Here is a 23,845-nt window from a genome sequence, read left to right as displayed (position 1 = left end):
TTGAAAGTAAGTTTTTGCCCATTTTTGACACATTTCACCAATTTTTTCCTTTTAACCACTTTTCACCATTTTTCCACCCATTTTTGACCCTTTTTCCTTACTTCACTGTGAAACCACTATTTCATCACCTTTTCCCTCAATTGTTGCCACTTTTAAGCCATTCTTACTCATTTTTACTTTGTTTTACTTTTTGCAATTATTCGATCATTTTTCCCTTAAAGTTTTTGAACTATCTTCTAAATTATTCTCTGGCATTCTGGCATTTGTGTGCATCATGGCTTAACTCTAAAGTGTAACATCACTTTCCAAGTGTTTTAGTCCACATGCCCTTACACACTGTGAACTTAGCTAAAACTGAGGTAACTCTGTTTTTAGGGAAAAAGTTTACTTTTTGAAAAATGCTACATTGACCACAGCATAAATAGATAATATTCCTTTAAGCTTCTTTGATAAGAGTGGTTGTTATTGGGGTTAAATATAAAATACTGTCATCAAAGATTAACCTTATAAAGGACCATGATGGGACCTCTATTTGGCTGGGCCCCAGAAAGCTCTCTCCTTTACCCCCTTAATGGGCGGCCTTGCTTTTAAGGACTATTAGTAGTTTTCTTTAAGTTGAGTCTTTAACAGATAGAGTGATCAGAAGAACTTGATTGAATTTGTTGAAAACGGGAACATTCAGATCATTATGATGAATTTAGAAATTTTATTCTTGTAACTCTCAGAGGAACTGTTTGATAGAGAAAAGAAAAATATCCACATACATTTCTTCAGATGTACACAATTATTTGTTTAACATTTCTGTGAAATTCAAATTTTATCCAACAGACTGATAGTCTACGATCTAAAGTGTGCAAAAATGATTACTGTGCTTTTGATTCCAACAGTAGGTTTTTTTTGGGGGGGGGGATACTTGTACTTTCTTTTTTTTTTTTTAAGATTTATTTTTAGCCTTTTCATGCCTTTATTTTATAGAGGACAGTGGATAGACTTGGATACAGGGAAGAGAGCAGGGAGAGACATGTGGGAAATGGTGCCACAGGCCGCCTGCGTACATGGTGCATGCCTTAACCACTCGACTACCAGCGCGCCTCTTTTTGTACTTTTTCGAGTACATTTTGATTTCTACTTCCACTCGAATTTTAACCAGAGTCACTTTACTTATACTTATGTACAATACTCCACCTCTGCTGACTACAAAAGGGCACATAGAGAGTGAATTATTCCTCTTCACATCAATAAACAGCTGTTGTATTTGAGTTTGTAATTTAGATTTGACTTTACCTGAACAACCTAAATGGAGATCCATAGTCTGTTATTGTGACTGTCGGTATGGAAAGTTATTAGTAATTAATCTAGATTTAGATTGAAAACAATATCTCTTACTGCAATTTTCAAATTGCAGAAGTTGCAAAATTGTTTTTTGACCTGAAATGTGTAAAAAAAAAAAAAAAGTCACACAATTTTTTTTTTTTTTTTGCAGGAAAGATGCTCTGCACATCATGCAAACACCAAAGCATTTTTTTCTAGAACAATTTGCAAAAAATCTCCCTTTTAATTTTTTAAATTTTGATTGAGAATGACATCAAAATGGTCTTTCCCTTCAATACAACAGTTCACATTGCATCTACAATGAGTCAAAATAATCAGTTACTTTTTTGTCCAAATGGTTCAGCCCGTGTTCTCATGATCATTACTAAAAGGCTTTAAGTTAAACAAATCAGTGAATAAACTGCTGTGATCAGAGTCAATAAATAAAGCTACGTTATTGTACTGATTCATGCATCGTCTTTTGTTATCCTAACATATCGGCCCAGCCTACAGGAAAGAACAGTCTATGGTTAATCTATGATATCAGGTTGGAAAATGATTTATTATGTTTGTTGAAATAGACAGTAGATGAGGAAATTAAAGAATGACTGCATGTCAAATTAAAAATGCAATATCACTTTTACAAGAGTAGATTATAGACCCGTACAATGGTAGGGTACAATAGTCTGGTACTTTTCCCACGCCTGCAATTCTCCACATTAAATACCAGTGTAAAATGTAAAACCACCGTAACTTCTGGAAGATTTCTAAAGTGGATTATTCTTTCTTCATCCCAGATTTAAAAATGCCAATTCCTTTTACTTGTGAGTTATCATTCTGGCACTAGCTGAATTCTGCAGATATACGTAACAGTTCATGCATTTTCTGATTGCAACGTACAAATCATACCACCACTCACAGGGAAGCTCACTTTTATGAAGGTGCAAGGTGGTTTATGAGTGAGGACTTCCTGTCTACTGGTTAAAAGGTTAATATTTCACAAGATAAAATCATGTTGTTATTTTTGGAAATGGCTGCATTCATCATTTTTAAATTAAGGTTTGACGCTTGGACTTCTGCACAGAAACCATTCAGCCTGGTTAAAAAACGTCACCCGCCTCCGCCAGCTGTGCATGCAAGCAAGGCTCATGGTGCTGCACACTATATGAAAAAAACACACATGTAGTAGCTAAATTTGTCTGTCTGTAGAAATGTTCTTTATTTCAGCATATGTCTTGTCTAATAATAAGACTGAACTGCAGTATTTTTGCGTTACAGTGAGGGGAATAGTGCCACCAAACCAGTGGTGGCATGAATTACATGCATGTCAGCATCTTCATTAGAGGAATCAGCCTCATGCAGGAATCAAAATCCAGTTTTGTACATTTTCATGATGCAAAGATAAAGAACAGAAATTAATGGCACAAAACTGTAAACTATAAAACCATGCTTCCACTCAGAGGAACTCATCATTCTTATTAAGGCTCTGTAGTTCACATCCTGGTTGAGGGCAGGTCCTCTTCAGTTTAAAGCTGAGCTGATTTTTCAGGTGCTTCATTTCTCATCATGAGCTAAGGTCACGATGTGGTTCTTCCTCCTCCTCCTCTTTCTTGCTCACCTGGGGCCGGTGAACCTACAAGGTAAAACATGCGTTTTCTCTGCAGACTTAACTTTAGCAGATTCCCCATCTCTGTTTTAAATGGACATCAGAAATGTCACTGTTCTCAAATGTCAACGGCTCACTATCAGAAAAATGACTGAACTGTTTATTGATGCAAGGAAATGTTTTCTGCTAAAAAGTGTGGATTTGTTGTAACCCTTTATTAGCTGTATTAGATGACATGTCTGGTCTGAAATTTTTTCATGAAATATAGTGTTGGTATGTCAGTGCATGCAGGAGCACATGCATGTACGAGGTTATGGCAGTATGCTCTAATAGAATTTTGTCAAACATGATATTTTTAAATGTTTTTCTCCCTCAATACACCCCCCTCTGCATCGACACACTGCTGTTAATATTTGGATTTGCTTTGTTGTGCTTCATCCTTGGTGATGACGGTGTTTTCCAATGCATTGCCTGCTGTTTTGTCTCAGGATCGTATTGGAAGATCTTACTCCCAGTAAATTTGGGTTCCTTAATTGTTCCAAAATGTCTCCACAAACATCCTTCCATTTTTCCTTTTGATCAGGAGTTACGGACAACTTTGACACATCAGGTTCAAATTTTCATGCAAGTGTGCCAAACTGGCTCTTTATTGGAGGAGACCATTTCTGCCATCATTACCTCCGCCAAGGAGGTCATGTGATCGGCAGGGTTTGTTAGTTTGTTAGCAACATAACTCAAAAAGTTATGGATGGATTTTGATGAAATTTTCAGGAAATGTCAGAATAGGCATAAGGAAGAACTGATTAGATTTTGTGAGTGATCCGGATCATCGTCTAGATCCAGATTTTTTTTTTTTTTTTTAAAGGATTCTTTATTGTTGGGAGATAGGGCTAATGGCAGAGGTCTGTGCTCTCCAAGTGCTTTTCTAGTTCTTCTACTAAGTTGTCATTTGAAACAATTTGTTGAATGTTTACATAGTGTTTTTTATGCGCATTCACTCAATCTGTTGTGCCGTTCAAACACACGTGCACGTGAAACACACACCTTATAGTTAATGTTTGAAAAGATTTAGCTGCTGTTTTGTTCAATTTCACTAAAAACTGCATCACTAATCTTGTATGCTAATCTGTTTCTGATGCCTCAGCAAAAACACGTGGACTTCAATTGGTAGCTGGCGGTGAACTAAAGACCTCACTTACAGTTGTGCGAGAATACCTGACCTTTAATATAACACTCAGTGTGACTGTGAACCACGTGGTTTTATCCTCATAAGTGTAGTCTTGTAAAATAGTAATAATAAAATATAATATAATAAAAATAGCCATATTTCATATTTACCAATATGGCCGCTGTATATATGCAGGTATGTGTGCTAATGTGATGTATTGATACGTATGCCTTTGTGTTGGTGTATGCATATATTAGTTTTTTCCCCTTTCACATGCCTTCTCACTCCTGTGTTTGTTATAAATATTAAGACAGTTTTAAAAGGGACGAGTTTGTCTTACTGTCTTTGTTTTGCTTGCTGTCTTTTATATTGTTCTGTGGCTATATAATGAAAAAAACAAGACTTAGATATTGAAAAAAAAATGATAGGAAAGCTAACTATTTTTAGATGTGCATGCAGGAGCTTCAGGAAGTGTCTTCCAGATTTTAAATGTGTCTGGGTGCTGGTTTGGCTCAGTGGGTAGAGCAGCCGCCCGTGTAGGTCCCGGGATAGATCCCCATTTTTAGCACTTTTTTGTGCACTTTTTCTCCCCTTCTCCTTGTTTCCTGTCTCTCCTCAGCTGTCCTATTAGATAAAAAAATAATAATCTCAAAGAAAAACAAAGGTTACAGATGTGTTTTTCATGAATCAGGGAAAGGCATTCATAATAATATGCATTTGGATAAAGGACTGTTAACTATATTTTTGGATATTGTTTCAACTGTGACTTTTTTTTTCAATCTTTCATACAATAGAAACAGAAATCTTTTCAAGGTTATGCTGAAATAAATTATTTTCCTATTTTGTAATAATATTTGAATGCCAGGTTAAACAACAGAAAGAATGTCCATAAATGCTAACACAGCTGCAAAAGTTAATGCACTAATGCTTCAGATTTAAATATTCAGTAGTTACAAACATTCCAGTTGTTTTTGAATAAATAAACTGAGTTTTTTAAATCTTTTTTTTCACAAAGAAATTTCAGCTTTTGAATCGTCTCTGCTGAAAAAATTTGAATTTGAGTGTTGAAGTTTTACCGTCTTTTACAAGGCTGTAGTAGCAGCTTTGTTTGTGAGCACAGGAAAAAAAATAGCGCCATATTTTCAGTGAAATACCACTGCTCCTATGATTTTTTTAACGTACGCAGTGAGGCGGGGAGGTGATCCCAGAGTGATCTTTCAGCTCTGGTGGTTTACACGGCCCAGCAGAGGCCGGTGGCATGTTTGACTGTTGATGATGATTCAGCCACGTCCAATGATGCAGCGCGTTAGTCCAGCGCTGGTGTGTGTTTGCTGCTCCACTTATCATTAAATATGTTTAGCTTTGCTTTTAAAGGCAGTGGTAGAGTTCTAGTGTGAAAATTTGTGATCATTTGTTTCTATTCATTATACCGCTCTATGATCTTTTACAAAGTTCACCAGTTTTAAAGACTGTAACTGTGAAACAAAGGTGGTCAACTGGTGGCCTGAGGGCCACATGTGGTCCTCACCTTAAATGATGCAGCCTGAAAGCCAATTTAAATATCAGCACAATGTGAATAGGAAGAAAACATCAAAAAAATCTGCCGTGAATCTATTAAAAAATCTGTCATCTTTGATATCTTGTGTAAATTTTCATTATTTAAAAACTAGCGATATAATTGACTGTGATTGCTCTGTAAACTAGTTTATGTGCATCGAAAAATCCAAAATTGTCTTGAACTCTGTATTTAGTTAAATAAATTAAGTGTTATGTTTGCATTTGATTTAGATATATTTTTGTAATAATACATTCTGATGAAATTTTGTTATTGAGAGTAATCTTTCATTTGTGTCATTATTTCCTCTTTGGCAGTGACGATTAAATTACTGCGGCCCTCTCAGGAACCAAAGTTGCTCATCTCTGCTGTAAAACTTTAATAAAACGAACAACCTCGCCATTATCTGGGACAGACTTCATGTCAGGAAGGTTATTTCCAAACAACACTGGAAAAGGTCATTAATGATATATTTACACCTGAGAGAATGTTTTAACCCTTGATGACCTGCCATAGAACAAGTCTGTGAGAGCATATCTTTACATTTTTGCATGCTGTAGTGTCATTTTTGAGTATTTGAATTGGCTAGACATCAATCCAACCCTTAGAACCCACATTTTATTGATGTTTATGTGATAAGTCTATAACGAAAATAAATAGCTCAAAAGTGCAAAAAACCACAAGATAAATGAAAAGTGTTTTTTGTTTTTTAACACATTTTCCTAAATACAGAGATGTCATAGCTGTATGCCTCAAAACTGTGATTGTAAAAAAGTTTCACAAGATCATTTCAAATCACAAAAACATGATTTTGAGTATGGTCATAACTTCATTTTTGAAATACGCTCATCTTTACAAACTTGCAAAAATGAAAATAAAATGAAATTGTGCTCAATTTGCAAGAAGACAGCATCTTTATAAAAATAAACTATTTACAGCAGTGCAATCAAATCTCTAAGTGTGCTAGATACTTTTGAGCATACATGTGTTTACAGGAGACCGAGGTGAAACAACAAGCGCGACTTCTGACCTGAAAGAAAACAACACATTTATAGCCCAGATTATATTATATTGTTTTTTTTATGTGTGTGCTTTATACTACATTTACACAAAAGAAGGAAGGATATTTCTGGAAGGAAGCAGTACTCTGGGACTCATTGAATGTGTGATGTGTTAGTGTTACTCCTCTAGTTTTACATGCAAAAAGAATTATTGCTCTTTCTTTGGTCACAATTCTATCCGTGGTTGAAAACAGATATTCAAACGGGAGCGCCGGTGATCCTGTAGGTTTTAATGGGTTAACCAGGGTAGCTGGACAATTTTTTTCTTCAAATTCAGCTCTTTTTAAAAAACCTACTTAAGACCCATCCAATCAAAATATATATTGATAAATTAAACATGTATGTGGCACTCAGCTTTGATTTCCATGATCCCTATTTCTTTCTTTATTTATTGCATGTTGTCTCTTAAGTGTTGGTGTTTCCTCCTGTCTTCATGTTTTTCGTCTTAAGTCCCCCACATTTAAACCTGCATCCCCATCTTCCACTCATTCATACTGTATTTTATCCAGTAAATGCTCTAAATAAGTAATGTAGCAAAAACCATAAATGAATATTTACCAAAGTATCTGACATAATTTTGATGAAACAGCTCAAACCAAGACCTTTGTAAAGTTGTAAAGCTTTTTAAAGTCGTTTGTGAAATAGCTCAGCCTGTGTGACATGGAGACCCTCTGCTGGCAGCTTTCTACATCACAAACTTTGTTGCTTATTCATATATAAAAGGTAGAATGTTAACACCTCTAACGTCAGACTGCTCCCATCCTCTCCTGCACCTGCCCTGCCTCCGCTCTGAGAGCTCTGGCTTCAGTAATGCGGTGCTGGAACAAACAGGTAGGGCTCCAGCACCATGGTCCACCACAGCAATACTGCTGGAGGGGAAATCCTCCACCTCAAATGATCACTTTGGGGCGGTATTGCTGCAGGACTCCATTTTTCTCTGGCTAGGGGACGTCACTGCCAGTCCCTCCTGTACCATTTGGAAAACCCCGTCCCTTTCCCCTCCCTCCTCTCAGTGCCAGACTGTCCACTTTATGTGCATTTTTTAAATTTCTGAGGGGTGGAGTCAGCTCTGAGCTTTAAGCTCACTTGGGTCAGTCCGTGTCAGTGTCTCTCTGAAGCCACAGAGGGGTGTGATTAATCAAGATTAACTTCAGAATCCCCGAGATTTATCAAATCTGTCAAAGATATTCAGGCATATCTCAGATAATCTTACCCTTGTTGACTTTGCAGGACTTATTTGACCCTTAATTTTAAAATGTCTGCTTTAAGACTTTGTTAGACTTTGATAGGACCTCTAGGACCCGTGTAGCTAAAACTTTTTTGATCTTGCTTTGTAAGTCAGCTCATCTTTTCCAACCTGCAGCTCTATGGGAAACTCTAATCTGTTGTTAAAATCACTAATGAGTGTCGTGTCTGCAGTGGCATCAGTTAAGAGGACTGGGCCTAAAACTGGGATGGACTTTAATTTTAAGGGTTCTTTTAAGACTCCTGTTTGGACTATCAGAGAAAATGCCATTTTTAAAGGGTTACCATGAATCTGAACTTCAGAAAAAAAAAAAAAAAAACTAAAATGAAACTATAACTTTTTTTAACTAGAATGTGCTTGCTTATTCTGTTTGCAGGTGAACCAAAGAGGCTGATTATAAAGGGCGAAGAAGATCCATGTAAGGGCCATGTCGAAATCTACAACAACAATACTTGGGGCTACGTTAGGAACAAGAACTGGAACGAAAACTTTGAGAAGGTGGTGTGCAAGAGCACCCACTGTGGGACCAGGTTGGACTCCACGGGCTATGGGCTTCGGCCCTGGGGAAGCAAAGTGTGGGTCTATCATGCGAATTGCAAAGGAAATGAGAAGCAACTGTGGGACTGCGGCGAGCCTAAGTGGGACATCACCAACCAGAGGGATGACACTTTTAGAACCTTTGAATGCTCCAGTAAGTTTACATTTCACACTTTTGAGAAAATATGTGCAGTAAAGGCCTCTGCAGTGTCTGAGATCATTGCTTTAGCAGCTTGGGTTGATATTTAAATTGTGCTGTTGATTGTGTCTGTTCTCGACTCCTCTTTGTTTGATTTTTCTAGATAAAGTCAGTATCAAACTGGAGCCGCATAAATGTGCAGGAGTTGTCAAGTACTCCATTGAAGGAGGAACGTCAGGTTACTTCTGCCCTGGCACCTGGGGTAAGAATCAGCGAGATACTTCAACAGGATCAAGTCTTTGGAAGAGCTTTCAGTGTTTGGGTTTCAGTCTGGAAAAAGTCTGGGCGACGTTACTCATTTGGGTACTGAAGGTTTTTTTAGGCCAAATCTGCAGTGACCCTGTTAAAACACAGATAATTAAAGATCAACCTGGTAAAAGAGAAAAATGGGGAGTAAAAGTGGGTTTTAAGCTTCCTGACAAACACCTTGCTGGTTTAAATGACATCAGGCACGATCCTATATATATCACTCAAAAGACTAAAGAAAGAATTCCAAATTACTAAAAAGACCGTGAGAGGTTATTTTCTATTTATCTCCAAGGATAAATACACTCACCACTACACCCACATATCCTGGACTCATGTTCTCCTGACATCTTTTTCTTGAGATCTGATGTTTTCTATCTTATGATCTATCACTAAGGGAGGGGAATGCTTAGAATCTACAGATTCAGAGGATATTCAAATCATATTTCCATGCTGTATTAACACAGCAAAATTGACAAAAACATTTTGGAAAACCCCTAAAAACATGCTGTTAATCAACCCAAGAGGGTTATTCTTACTTTATTGTAATTAAGAAGGCAGTGCTTCTCAAAGTGTGAGTTGAGGCCCTCTGGTGGGCACAGGAGGTACTGCAAGTTGACCCCAAGAGACTGTTTGCAAAAAAATAAAAACTATTAATCCAATTTAAGTTATTGAAATAAGGTTTTAAATGGTAAAAAGGTGACTCAAGTCCCACAGTCAAATAAGCACACCCAGAAGATTTACATTTCATGCCAACTTTTCATCATTTATTTTGTATGACGCACAGAACTGGTGTCATGGTTTAACCAGTGTTTGATTCACTGGTGTTTGTTAAATATCCTACTATGGCACATCACGATTATACGAAATCATCAGTGCCTTTAGAGACATGAAGGTTTCAAGTAAAGCATCACTGAGTATGTTTAAAGAGATAAATATTAAATAAAAAATATACACTGTGTTCCAAATTATTAAGGATATTCTTTTTTGTTCATTTTTCCTTAATAGTCTATTTAATTGGCAGTCAATAGGATTTTTAGTTCTTCATCAATTATATTGTTATCTGGATTTTATTTGACACAGTTACCTATGACAGGGGTCATCAAGTACGTTTGCACAAGGGCCAGATGTAGTCTCAACAGAAACTCTGGGGGCCGACTTTCAAACACACAAATATTAAATAAATATTTTGGTCTGGCTGAAATATTATTGTAGAAGTATAATTGTGTTTTCTTTCAAAATGCAGGACATTTTTTAGTCATTAACAGTGATTTAGCTTCAGTATTAACCCATTTTTGAGACTTTAAACCTCTTTAAACCATTTTTTGCAAATTTTTAACACCTTTTGACCTACTTTTCCTGCATGTTACATCTTCGTTATACTCTCTTTTATCAATTTTTGCCATTTTTCTTCTATTGTTGCCACTTTCTAACCACTTTTCATTACATTTTTTCAGCAATTTTTGCAACTTTAAAACCAATTTTTGCTAATTTTAACCCATTTTTGATACTTTTGCCTCTTTAACACAATTTTTGCCACTCTTAACCCATTTAAATGACTTTTCCTGCATTTTTTATGCCCCTTTACCAGTCTTTCATCCATTTTTTCCAGTTTTCTTTAATTTTTGCCACTTTTTAACCCCTTTTCATCACCTTTTTCGCACTATTTTTTTGTCATTTGTAACCAATTTTTGATACTTTTTGCCACTTTTTTCCTCTCTTGCCAATTTTTGCCACATTTTAACCTCTTTTTACAACTTTTTGTTCCTTTGTGCCACTCCACAACCCATTTTGCCACTCATCACCTATTATTTGCTACTCTTCAACCTCTGTTCACCACTTTATCTGGTCATTTTTGCAGCACTTCTGCCAACCTAACCCTTTTTAAATATCTTTAAATTATGACCATAAATTCCAGCAAAAATGGATCAAATGTTAAGTCATTCTAAAACTATTTCAGTATTAATTGTTTGTTGGATGGATTTAACAGCTGCAGACATTTAAAGCCAAAGGATACTCTTAAAACCATAACATCTTCTTTTCCTCCTTTTCTGAATTTAATGATCTATCAGGGGGCTGGACAGGAAGCTTTGGGGGGCCTGATATGGCCCCCAGGCTGCCAGTTGATGATCAGTGACCTATGATGACAGTGGCATTTCGTTTGTAGAACAACTTCAAATGCAGTGCTCCAAATTATTTTGCAAAACACAGTTTCAAAACACTCAATCATTTCTATTGGATTGAAATCTGTTGTAAGTTTATGCATTAGGAGGCAACTTTTCTCAAATCAAAGCTATTTCAATCAAAACCATCTTTACAGATCAAGTTCCAAACAAACATAGCAGCTCTTCTTTGACATCACCTTACCGACTCTCTAATCCGTTGAACTTGTACGCCCATGTTTAGTTTCTGCCTGTATTTCCTTTGAGGATGCTAGAATTGCTTCCCAGAGCTGTTGCTTTGAGGTAAACTGCCATCCACTTTCATAGAACCTCCTTTTAAGGATGCTCCACAGGTTCTTAATAAGGTTGAGGTCAGGGGATGATGGCGGCCACACCATGATTTTTCTCCCTTTATTTCCATTGCAGCAGAGTCCTCAGTGGGATTCAATGGTGGGTTGTCCCAGAGGGCATGGTTCTTCTTTTTATGCCATGGCAGGAAACAGGCAGTTAGGAACTCCACATATTTTTGTCATTTTGACAGGGTCCTACCAACTCACTTCCTATGATTCCAGCCCATATCATCACTCCACCACCTTACTGCTGATGGTGCACCTTGTTGGGACATAGTGGCCAGCCACCAACCATCCAGAACCCCATTAATCTGGACCATCCAGTGTAGCAAGGCATTCATCAGTAAATTAAACTGTTTGAAAATATAGATTTCTGAGCCAAACTTTCCTCTTATGGGAATTGGTTAAAGGGGGCTGAAATAAAGCTTTACAAACCTGGGGTGTAAAGCTGAATCAGGAGGTTCTCTGGGCCCCAGAGTCACCAGCAGCTTCAAATTCTCGACTCATCTGTGGATTTTTCACAGCTGCTCTCTTAATACGCTGAATTTTCCTCACAGAAACTTTCCTTAATAAGCCTTTATCTGAACAAACCCATCTACACTGTGAATCACACACAAATATTTTCACAGTATGATGATTTCACTGATTTTCTTGTGAAATAGCCAGTTTTTTTCATACCCTTTGCAAGATACTGTACTGTTTCTCACTTTTTATCTGCAGAAAGATCTTTGTTTTTCCATAATTACATGAAGCCTATGACATGCTTCATATTGTGAAACAGTCCCCTACATCAGGGGTGTCTAAACTTTTTTCACTGAGGACCACATATGGAAATATATCATTAATGAATTAATTAAGTCAGAAGCAGAATAAAGGAGGAGCTGGGGTGGAGGAGGGTTGCAAGAACAACTTGCAGAAAGAGTTACAGAGTGTGGCCAGGTGAGAGTAGTTTAAATGAGAGCGATTGGCCAACACTTCATGAAATAATCTAATAATATTTTTATGAAGTAAAAATATGGAGGTAAAGCTTTGATAATTGGTTTGGTGGAAGATGTTTGATATACCACTTTGGGCTGCAGCATACTCCAGTTTGGGAAAGACTGCTCTAAACATTTTCACGAATTAAAGGCTTTATCTAATAGTGTTCCCATTATCATTATGATAGTTTACTTTCATCATCCTTTTGTACAGATTCCTTCTTTCATTCCTATTCGTGGCAGTCCTTCATTGTTACTGATATGTTAATGGCAAAATATTTTGTATTGAATTTTGTGTCATTTTAAGGAAATGATGAAGCCAACCTTTTGTGTCAGCGCCTTGACTGTGGCAACGTCAAGGAAATCCCAGAGTATCAGTGGTTTGACTGGGAAAAAACCTCAAACTCTAAGTTCATGACGATCAATTGTGTGGGCACGACGAATTTAACACACCTGTGGCAGTGTGCAGACCAGGAATCAGACCGACAATGCCAAAAACCTGCTTCTGTTATATGCAAAGGTAAAGTATCATGTCCTTAGGTTCATCTAAGTGTTGAAACACATCACTGAAGTCATTATTCACATTTTGCACAGGTTGTATATCGACTCATTAAGTTTACTTAACCTCCTGACCCCTTAGTTTCAGTTTGGAATATATTTTGATTTTCTCACACTTATTTGGGATCAGTAGGACCAGAGAAGTTTAAAACCTCTGCGTTGCCTTTAATCAGGAATTAGTTTGCGCCAAAATTCTATTCACAGATCTCCTGAAGGTCCTTTTTCTGCAGAACATACAGCACTAGATAAGTTCACGACGTTTTGTGTGGGCCAGTATGCTGGGGGTCTTCAGTCAGTCAGAAATTGTCAGTCATTGAGACAGGTATGGTGGAGTCATTTTGATAATGGACCACAAGTTCAGGCCAAGCATCAACACACTTTCAACTAAAAGTATTGAATTTATTGGATTTTTTTCTTTCCAAAATCCACAGAAATTCCCTGAGATTTCAAAGAATTTACCTAAAATTTCAAAGAAAATTCTGAAACAAATTTTAAAATATCCCATAAAAGTACCCCAGATTTAATCGATTATTCCACACGCTTCAGTGAAAATTCATCATAAAATCATAACATTCCAAAAAAATTTCCCACAAAACTTCATGTTAATACATGAAACATTTTTAAGTAAATTCCCCAGATTTTCAAAAAAAAAAAATCTTAAAAATCCTTTAAAATTTCCCCAAAAACAAGAAAGAAAAAAAAGAAACACATTACCCAACATTTCATGAATTTACATGAAAACGCCTGAAAATACAAAAATCCCACAAATATGCAAATTTCCAAAATTCCCATGACAATGCAAAAAAACTTTCAAATCAAATTTCCCTAAATTTCAAATGTATCTGTTGAAGATATCTAAAATTTCCCTAAAAAATCCTGAAATTTACAAGAAATTTCTCTAAAATATTAATGAAAATTTCCCAAACTTTCAATGCAAATTTACCCATAAAATTTCTTTAACATTTTCATGAAATGATCAAACTACAAATTACCTTAAATTTCCATGAAAATCTATGAAATTCCAATGGACTAGCCCCCGCAATTCCAAATCAAATTCCCCAAAATGTACAAAGGCATTTCCTTAGTGTCTGGGAAAATTCTTAAAAATTTTAGAGCAAATCTTCAAATGAAACTGTCCAAAATATCCAAATTTCCCTGAATATCCATGAAAATTCCCAAAGCAAATTTCCCCCTAAATGTCCTTAAAATTAATTAAATTTACATACTCCACCAAAATTTTATGAAATGACGGAACTTTTCTCAAACATATAAAATTCCCTTAAATATTTACAAAACCCTTGAACAGAATCCCACCACATATCCAAATGAATTTCCCCAAATTCCCATGAAAATGCACAAAATTTGAAAGCAAATTCTCTTAAACTGCCAATCAAATTATCAAACATGTTCAAAATACCCTTGAACCTTTTTTAAAGTCAGAAAGACTTACCCCACCAATTACTAATCAAATTCCCAAAAATGTACAAATACATTTCCTAAGAACTTTTCCTAAGAATCAAACTCCTAAAAAATTACAAATATATTCCCCAAATTCCTGTGAAAATGCCTGAAAATTAAAAAGGGGTCCCCGCAAATATCGAAACAAATTTCTCAAATTCCCATGAAAAAATGTCCATTGAAATTTCAAACCAAGTTACACCCTAAAATGTCTAAGAATTTATAAATATATTTCATATATGTCTAAAATTTCCAATAAAAATTGAAATATCCAGAAAATTCCTGAGAAATTTCATAGAAAATTCTCCCAACATTTCAAGCAAATTACTTGACATTTAGTAGAAATTCTGGGACGATAATTTCAAACTGTCTTCCAGAAGGAGTCATTACTACGTTGTAGAAAAGCCAAGACGTGAGGTTAAGTGTTGTAACATATACGTTTGACTAAACTTATACAAATGACCATGAACAGGTTTTGAGAGAGTTCAGCTGGATCAAACTGGAACAAATGTGTGCTCTGGGCGTCTGGTAAAAGAAGATAAAGATGGAAAGTGGACTCCTGTTAAGGACACGGAAACCAAACCTGAGACTTGGTGCAAGCAGATGCACTGTGGGGGGTCTAATCAAACACAAGTCAGTGACAGTTCGACAGTGACATGCTCAGGTAAATTTTCCTATTGATTCTTGGTAACGTATTTTAACGCACGCTTAAATCATTAAATCACTCACCTTATTCACAGGGCAGCCATTTTCCTCTTATTTTCCTCTCATATGCTGTTTAACGGGGGAAAGTGGGGCTGTGGTCCCCAGTGGAGGAAGAGGCCTAAAATAGACATCTGTAATTTTTTTTTTCTTTTCTGTCATGACTGAAACTATGAAGATCAAATTGGCTGTAGAGATGAAGTCTCAGCTCTTTCTCAACTCTAAAATATATCCCTTATCTGTTTACAAGCCTTATTTTTTTTATACCAAACAGATGTGATATAATACATATTTAACATTATCGAACTTTAACTTTTTTTTAATTAGAGAACAGGACAGTCACAACAACAGGCGTTGTTTTAAAATAGCTCTGTGCGCTTATTATTATTTTTGTATTTTAAGGAAATATCACACAGAAGCCATGCAGACAATGTAAAGGAATCCTGTCCTGACAAAGGCAGCAGCTGCAGACCTGAAAATTACCCTCAAAAGAAGACGAAAAAAGCTGAGTCAAGCCGAGTCATGTTCAAGCTCTGAACATCCTTTTATTCATGACAACCCTGACTTTAAGAATATGTGTGCTGCAGTAATTTTTAAAGTTATGGGACTATAAATAGAAAAGAAGAAATCAAATGGAAATTTAAACTCAAAGATATTTATTTGTGACACACATTAAACAATAATGACTAAGACTTTCATGCACAAACTTGTTGTTCCCATCTCTTGGTGACCAAAAAGTAAAAAAAAAAAAAAAAAAAAAAAAAAAAAAACCTCTCTTTTAGATAAAGGCTTTGTGCTTTTTTAAACTGGCTGTTTTTGAGCCATTTTTCAAAGCTGTTAATATCTGCAGAAACACAGCGATACATGTTACAGTTTTTCTGTCTCGCTTTTTCTCCATTATGAGCTTTTCAGGCCGTCTCAACTGTTGAAACGCAACGGCAAAACAGCCTGCCATCCGTTGTCACAGCCAATGTTACTACTATTATATGAAAACAACATGATGGCTAATATGGCTAAGCTAGCGCAGGACACTACTGAAAAATAGATTAACAGATGGATAAAAATATGTTGAATATCGAAGTTACTAGTGTGGATTCAATTTTTAAATGCCCTGTAAAGTCACCCAAGCTCAAGAATTACTGGAAAAGCTTCTGTTAGGGCTATGAAGGCATGGATATTGTCATTAGAATGAAAAATGGAGATCCTCCAGAGGAAAACAAAAAATAGGCCTTTAACTTTTTATTAAATCTTTGGCACGCTCCAGTGGTGCCCCTGACCCTTGCTTGGGAACCAATGACATGACAGAGCTTCAAAGTACAAGTGTCTGCATTCCCACTGATTCCTAAGTGATGTTACTCATCGTCCTGACCTTCAGTAAGACTTTTGCACATCATCAGAGTCATGTGACTGCCAACAGTCTTATTAGCTCAGAACTGCTAGAGGATGTTTGCATGTTTAGTGAGTATGCTATTATCCATGCCATTTTAAATTAAGGCCTGGTGTTCTTCCAGGTCTTGACCATTTCAGCTGTTGTCTTCTTAGTGTCCAGAATGAAACATTTTATTTAATATTTCTATTTGGAACCTGGATTACAAGAAAATAAATCCTCATGACAGCATTTGTGCTCCCATGTCTTTGAGGAAAATGGCAGCCATGTCAATATGGTTCACTGTTTCCTTTTCAGACAAAATTACAGGCTTTTTAAATTAATGACCTGCATCTTTATTCAAACCTTACAGAAGATGTCCAAGTAGTTCTGATGGACAAAAACACAGAGAGCACTTGCTATGGCAGAGTTCACATAAAGGTGAGCAATACCCTTTATCCTGTGTGTGCCTCCAATCCCTGGACCGAGAAAGAAGCTCAAGTGGTGTGTACGGAGAAAAAGTGTGGAAAGGTGAGTTTAGAGGACTGGGGGATCTCTTTGTGTGTTACTCTGGTCACTGTGTCAGATTAGGAGATCACAGATAAATACTGTAAATTTGTGCTGAGAGTTTATCGACTGCATGACAGACAGTGGTCGAGTCTAACAGATAACCAGAAGAGACTTGAACAAAGGCTTTAAACAAGCATACTGTACTGTTCTGTATTTGTTTGTCAATCCAAATAGTATAACGACCGCTGTGCTATATTGACCTTAAAATAACGCTTTTTACTCACTGAGTAGCTGTGTTAGCTCTATGTTTGCTAAAGCTAACTTTTCAAAGGCAAACACAGCTACTTTAGCTTTTGCAGCTTTGGGGAGCTGTAGCCTATGTAGCTATCCCCAATAACAAGCAGATACATTTGCTAAAACCAACATTGTTGAAGCTAATGTAACTACAGCTAACATAGCTGTGTATGTAACGTGGATATGTTAGCTTCAGGTACATTTGCTGAAGCTAACATAGCGACAGTAGCTCCACTCCTGCTGTACCTTTGGTGGCTTTGTTAGATTTGTGACTGTTAAAGCTAGCACTGCCAAAGCTAACATCAAACGTTACCCCCATAAAGCAGCAATGTTAACTACTTAGCTAAAGCTAATATAGCTGTTTTAGCTTGCGTAGTTACAGTGAGTCACTAGCTGAGTAACTACATTGAAACAGGAAATACATTGTAGGCTACCTGCCAATTATTTTCTTCCATCCTAAAAGAGTGGTGCAAGAGTGAGCTCTAAAATGCAGAACTGAGTTAGCATTTTACCACTTCTAGTTCCCTCCTCTGGATGTCTGCAGGATTTATGAATGAGTTTTCGCTTAAATGCCTGAAATAATGTCAGTGGTGAACAAAAGCTCAAGAGATTTTTTTTCTACAACATAAAATTCATATAAAATGTGCCCGACTTTGGAATTTTACATATTTTTGCATCTTAATGAAGGCGTTTGCTAAAAGGGCATCTAACCAGGACTACAGTGTTTGTCAGGAACATTGAACGTCATCACCCTGAGCCTGCCTCCCTCTTGTATCCTCAGGTTGAATTTTTTAATCCATGAATGAAGGCTATTGAATTCGTGTTTTGGTGCAATATAGCATGACATTAGCTCTTAACTTTCATCAGTTATACTTACAACCAAATTCGATGCTAATACTAGTAATCATTTAGGAATATGTTTATGAATCAAACTGGTAATTTTATACACTTTTATTGGACACTGATCTTATTTTTTAGCAATGATCCCAAAATCCAACTGAAAAGTCCCAAGGCTGGCTGCCAAGGGAATCCATGCAACGCTAACTTCTGGGTTTTTCCTACAAAAAATTACATCATGACTGCACCACTCTATAGAGGTGGTGTCTCACAGTTGTGGTCTGCAAGAGGGGTGTCTGAGAGCGGAGATCTGAGAGTGGAGGCCTGCAGCCAGCCCCCTTTAGCCAAAATGGGGTAAAACTGTGCTTATAATGAGTCGTCTGGCCTCTGCATTAAGCTATGTTAAGTGCAGTTTGTGTTTTAGATTATTATCAGAGATGGCAAAAGAAAACACTTTTTTCTGTAAAACAGAAAAAATAATTCAGCATTTCCAGAAAGTAAGGTAAAGAAGCAGGTCCACAGTGTGCTCATTATTAAAAACAAAACTAGCCCCTTTAGCCTTTCACCAAACTGGACTAAACTGAACCAAGCCAAAAACATATCACTGACAAAATCATCACTGTCAGACAAAATACCAGTGCCTCAGGAACAATAAATACACCTTGTCCTAGTTACCTGGGAAAAATGTTATTAATGCGACCATGTCCCACTTTGAGCCACTCGATTTCATAATGATAGAAAAGATTGTTCATCAGCTCAGACACTCCACATGCTGCCTGGATCCCATCCATACTAATTTTTTTAAGTTTTCTACTGTTTAGCCCCTCGGGTGCTCTCTTCAGAGCTGTATGTTTCCTCCATTGCTAAAAAACGCCGTAGTCAAACCTCTTCTTGTTAAAAGCAATCTAAATCCAACAGTCATTACCAACTATAGACCCATTTCCAACTTAAGCTTTCTTGGAGAAATACTTAAAAAAAAAAAAAACTCTTTATTTACAACTGGCCAACTACTTAACATCAAATAAGCTTTTAGACACATATCAGTCTGGTGTCACACTGACACAGCCTTAATCAAAATACCAAATGACCTACATTCTAAAACAAACTATCTGTTCTTAGACTTCTAGATCTCTCTGCAGCTTTCGATACAGTGGACCACAATATTATAATGAAACGATTAGAGGAATGGGTGGGGCTGTCTGGTACAGCCCTGCCAGTCTTCAAGACTGGTTTTGACCCATCCCCACAAGGATGTGTTGGTCTTTATGACCACCCTGAGAGACACCCGCCCCATCCGGACACCGGCTGTCAGCCAGCGCTGGCTGGTCCAGGCTGACAGTGTTTGATGATACTGCTGTGTAATCACCAGCCTGCGGTGACGGTCTGTCACTGGATTTACGCGCTGACAGATGAACCAACGTTGAAGAGGTTGCATGTGCAGCGAGTAGAATAACTGATGATGCTGCAGCCATCAGTCCCAACATCAGCATACACTGACATGCTTAGACTGTGTGACTCTGGCACAGAGTCCGCGCAGTCCTTTGAATACACAGCTGTCTGTCCCGAGACAGGCGTGTTCGTATTGACAGGGAATTCAACTCCAGACCCAAAAAGGTTGTCACCTGTTTGGGTACCAGGGAACTTTTCTTCCAATTTATAAAGAAACCCAGCTCTAGAAGGTGGTCTGTCACCGCTTTGGTGTTCGCAATGGCCATGCTTCTCGACTCTGCCGCTATGAGCGCGTCATCGAGATAACAATAAATTCTTGCCAGCGCTGCTATCACACAAACGGTAAATGTCCGAGGGCTCATAGACCAAATAAGCAGCGGGCTGAATAAGCTCGAATGAAGTTGGCAGGTGTGCGGGGCCCTTTATAGCCTTTGGGCGGGCCCATGTGTGTCAAAGTGTTGAGCCAATCACCTGCCATTCAGGCCAAGACATAACTTGGGTGGTGTAAAGGGTTTTTAACTAAACTTTATTCAGCAGTACTGCCGATGACAGCTTGGTAGCATGAGTAAGAACTCGAGTTCGAGATGAAGTAAACTCAGAGACAGTTCAATATCCTTAAAATGCAATACAGAAGCAAAGGCACTGTCTGTCAACACCAGATGCAGAGAAATTAGTACATGCATTTATTAATGGTTTCTTCTCCGACCTCCCTAAATCATCTTTTCAGAGCAGTGTTTCCCCTACCATTCTACTGGGAGGGCGCCCCACCCTGCCAACAGCACCCCCCACCCCCCAAACATCGAGTCCATTTTATTAAATTGTTTTTTTTTCTATATAGCGCCAGATCACAACAGAAGCCATTTAAGGATAACTTTCCTGTAGAGCAGGTTTTACTGGTCATTTTATTAAACAAACTAAATTGCCAAAAGTTATAAATCCTGTTTAAATTAATGTATTTAATTTCTAAGTCCTGGTTTTCTGCTCGTTCCCTCTGACTACATGAGTAGAGCTGAGCAAACCGCTCACTGAGCAGAGAGCCCCGCCCCTTCCTCTCTGTGTCAGAGCTGCGGTCACATGTGTAAGGGGATGCTTTGACTCAGTATCATGAGAGAGGGTTCTCCAATGCAACTGATTTATCCTCTAAAGTTGTGTACGAACCGATGTCCCACTTGTTCTACGTCTGTGATAGTTACACGAGCCCTGAATTTCGAGATTGCAGCAATTGCGCCTAATTTATTAAATTCTTGCAACAAGTCTGACACTTGTAATGCAGTAAAATCCTGCCATCCCCCATAAACAACGCTGGAAACCGTCAAACCGGTGGGAAACGTGGTCAGAATCAGCAACAATGGGTTCATGTCAGCACCAGCTCCCTCCTGGTCTTCTCACCACGGCAGGCAGAAATACTCACGGTCCCTCACAGGTGCACATCACTCCAGTCCTCAAATCTCTCCATGGGCTCCCAGTTCAAACTAGGATTGATTTTAAGATTCTATTACTTGTTTGCAAAACACTGAATGGCCTTGCTCCTCAGTACATGCTAATACACCAACTAGAACTCTCAGGTCTACAGGCAGCGGTCTTTGACTATTCTACGTATTAATTCCAGAGCAGGGGAGACTACTTTTGCTTTTTATGCCCCAAGTAAATGGAACACCCTACCTGCAGACATGAGAGCGGCTCCAACATTAAATATTATTAGAAACTTGTTGAAAACTTTACTTTTCGCATCAGTTTGTGGTTGTATTTCACTGCATGCTTTCAGCATGTTTGAGACTGAGTGTGTTTATGTGCTTGTGTAGAGATGTAGACGATCAGGACTTCTCTTTTCCAGATGATAGAAACAAATAAGCCACAGCAGTCTCCTGTAGATGGGATCATGGACTTTGTTACATGCTCAGGCAGTGAGTCTTCACTTTGGCACTGTTGGGGCAAACGCGACAAAAAACTGTTCAGATGTAACTCCTACGCCAACGTAGTTTGTGCAAGTGAGTGGTGGTAGCTAAATCTGACAATGATACAGTGTCATTTATAGGTATGAAGAATATGTTTCATTTATTTTATAACTCAACTGCTTCTCTTGCTGTCATAATACAGGCAGCTTGGATGTGAGACTGGAAGACGGGCCTGGGACATGTGCAGGGAGGTTGGAGATAAAACACAAGGGCCAATGGTTAAGAGTCAATGATAAAACATGGAAATCACCCAATTCTGACGTTGTTTGCAGACATCTGAATTGTGGGAATGAGAGAAAACCAATCAGTCCTGATGTTAAATACAGCAAGGGTTCTGGTGGTTTCCTGGATGTTACTATAACATGTGCTGATAATTCCAAACACATTTCAGAGTGTGAAATCAGACCCCCAAACAGTAGCCCAAACCAACCAACGTCCCAAAGAGGTGAAGACGTCTGGATAACCTGTGAGGGTAAGTCTTATTTCAACCTATCTACATTTTTAACTTCTTCTTTTTTGTCTGCTTGTTAATTTCTTCTTGACTGCATTTTCCCTTTAGGTTTCAATGAAGGGGGTGCATCATTTAACCACTAAAACATTTCTTCTGATTTCCTTTTGTACAGAGAGGCCCAAACTTTTTCCACTGAGGGCCACATATAAAATATAAAAGAATGGTGGGGCCACTCTCATATACCACACATTGAGGGTATTAAAGTTAGTAAAACCAATCTACTGTAGGTTAAGATATTCTTAGTGAGTGAGTGTGCTTACATGGCTAGTTAGTGGTTTACAAGGCAACTAGTCAATTATTTTAAGAATTTTGGGAGCCAATCAGATTTCACGGGGCCCTAGTTGGCCCTGGCTACGCACCTGGAATGCTAGTGGTGCTGCTATTTGCTGCAGTAATCAATTAGTTCATTATAAATCAAGATTTTATTACCTTGTTTGCCAATATGTTTACCATTTACAGTGTCGTCTTAGTTCTAGTCAAAATGGTTGTTTACAGAACTAGCATGGTAGCACCACCTTGTGCTGAAACTAAGAAGTAAATCCAAGCAAAAGCTTCATGTTCTAATGTGGGCCATATTTCAATTTATTTTTAAAATTTGCTGTGGGCCAATAAAAAGTGGACTACAGGCCGTATTTGGGCCCCAGGCCATAGTTTGGACACTCTTGTCTTGATAATGTCATTTTCTTATTATGTTAAAGATTAATGCATTAAATGATAATGAGTATGTTCTAATCTGTGTACAGCATTTTTCACCAAACTAACAGAGTAAACTCTTACTCTAGAAGACTAACCTCTTCACTCTCTCACATCAGTAGTGTTTCAGTAAGTAACACAGTTTCTAGTTACAGACTAAAACTGAAGGACAACAATTTGATTATTTTTTTTAGATTGTTTCCCATCATGCATCTTTGGAAATTTCTTGCCCTTCACTTCCCACATTGCAGCGTAATTGACCCTCCACATCAAAATACATTGTTGTCCATACTTTTGCAGGGTTTCATCCTTGTAGCTGTGTGAGAGAAGGATACCCCACTAAATATGAGTAAAATCAACGCTTGGCACAAATCTGTCATAATGTTAAATGTTAATTATCAGACTTCATAAAATATGTAGACTTTATCTTAAAGTGTAATCATCAAAACCTTTAACCTGAGTTTATTTTGGTGTCAGTTCAACCTCATTTTAAAGGGGACATATTATGCAAAAGTTTTTTAGGCTTTTCTAACAAATTATGTGCTCCTGGCCTGCCCACAATCCCCTCAAGTGCCAGAACCTGCCCCCCCCCCACTCTTTGTCTCCACCTTTCAGGTTAGAGGATAGATGCTGGATAGCTCAGTGAGTTACCCTCCTGACTTTTGTCTGGGAGAATGATGGTTTGAATCCCAGTCAAGTCTTAAACTTTGGATAAAATTGTCTGTAACATTGTAACATCAGGGATGCCACATCCATTTCCTGAGAGGGGTGTGGTCAGGGGCGGAGTCAGACAGCTAATTGCTAATTACCATTTAAAGCCACATACACCAAAATGGCTCGTGGTGAGAAGGGCTGAAGTGAGTGTTTCTTCAGCAACTAACTTCACACGCATGTATTGGGACCTCTGAGAACAATTTAAGCTCATCTTAAAAGGGTAAAATATGTCCCCTTTAAGGGCCAGAGCACTGACCGCTTTGCAAAACTTTTCACTTATCATTGTATTTTTTTTTCTGTCAAAATTTTTTAATTGGGAGCAGCTGTATTTGCATTTCCAAATAAAATCTCTTTTTATTTTTTTTTTGCTTAATGACTTT

At 37.7% G+C, this 23,845-nt stretch overlaps 1 protein-coding gene across 1 annotated transcript in view; it reads left to right on the top strand.

Annotated features, from left to right (window-relative positions):
- Positions 1 to 2,893: 2,893 nt before the first annotated feature.
- The window catches only part of LOC121517113 (antigen WC1.1-like), a 36,935-nt gene continuing 15,983 nt past the window's right edge, over positions 2,894 to 23,845 (top strand). Inside the window, exons 1-8 of the mRNA XM_041798644.1 lie at positions 2,894 to 2,951; positions 8,324 to 8,638; positions 8,787 to 8,885; positions 12,726 to 12,938; positions 14,907 to 15,098; positions 16,876 to 17,033; positions 21,427 to 21,580; positions 21,690 to 22,019. Coding sequence (XP_041654578.1) covers positions 2,894 to 2,951; positions 8,324 to 8,638; positions 8,787 to 8,885; positions 12,726 to 12,938; positions 14,907 to 15,098; positions 16,876 to 17,033; positions 21,427 to 21,580; positions 21,690 to 22,019 — 1,519 coding nt within the window. The remainder of the gene's footprint in view (positions 2,952 to 8,323; positions 8,639 to 8,786; positions 8,886 to 12,725; positions 12,939 to 14,906; positions 15,099 to 16,875; positions 17,034 to 21,426; positions 21,581 to 21,689; positions 22,020 to 23,845) is intronic.

Source organism: Cheilinus undulatus, linkage group 11 (genome assembly GCF_018320785.1).
Source record: "Cheilinus undulatus linkage group 11, ASM1832078v1, whole genome shotgun sequence".
Classification (NCBI taxonomy): domain Eukaryota; kingdom Metazoa; phylum Chordata; class Actinopteri; order Labriformes; family Labridae; genus Cheilinus; species Cheilinus undulatus.
This window is presented reverse-complemented; position numbering and strand designations above follow the sequence as displayed.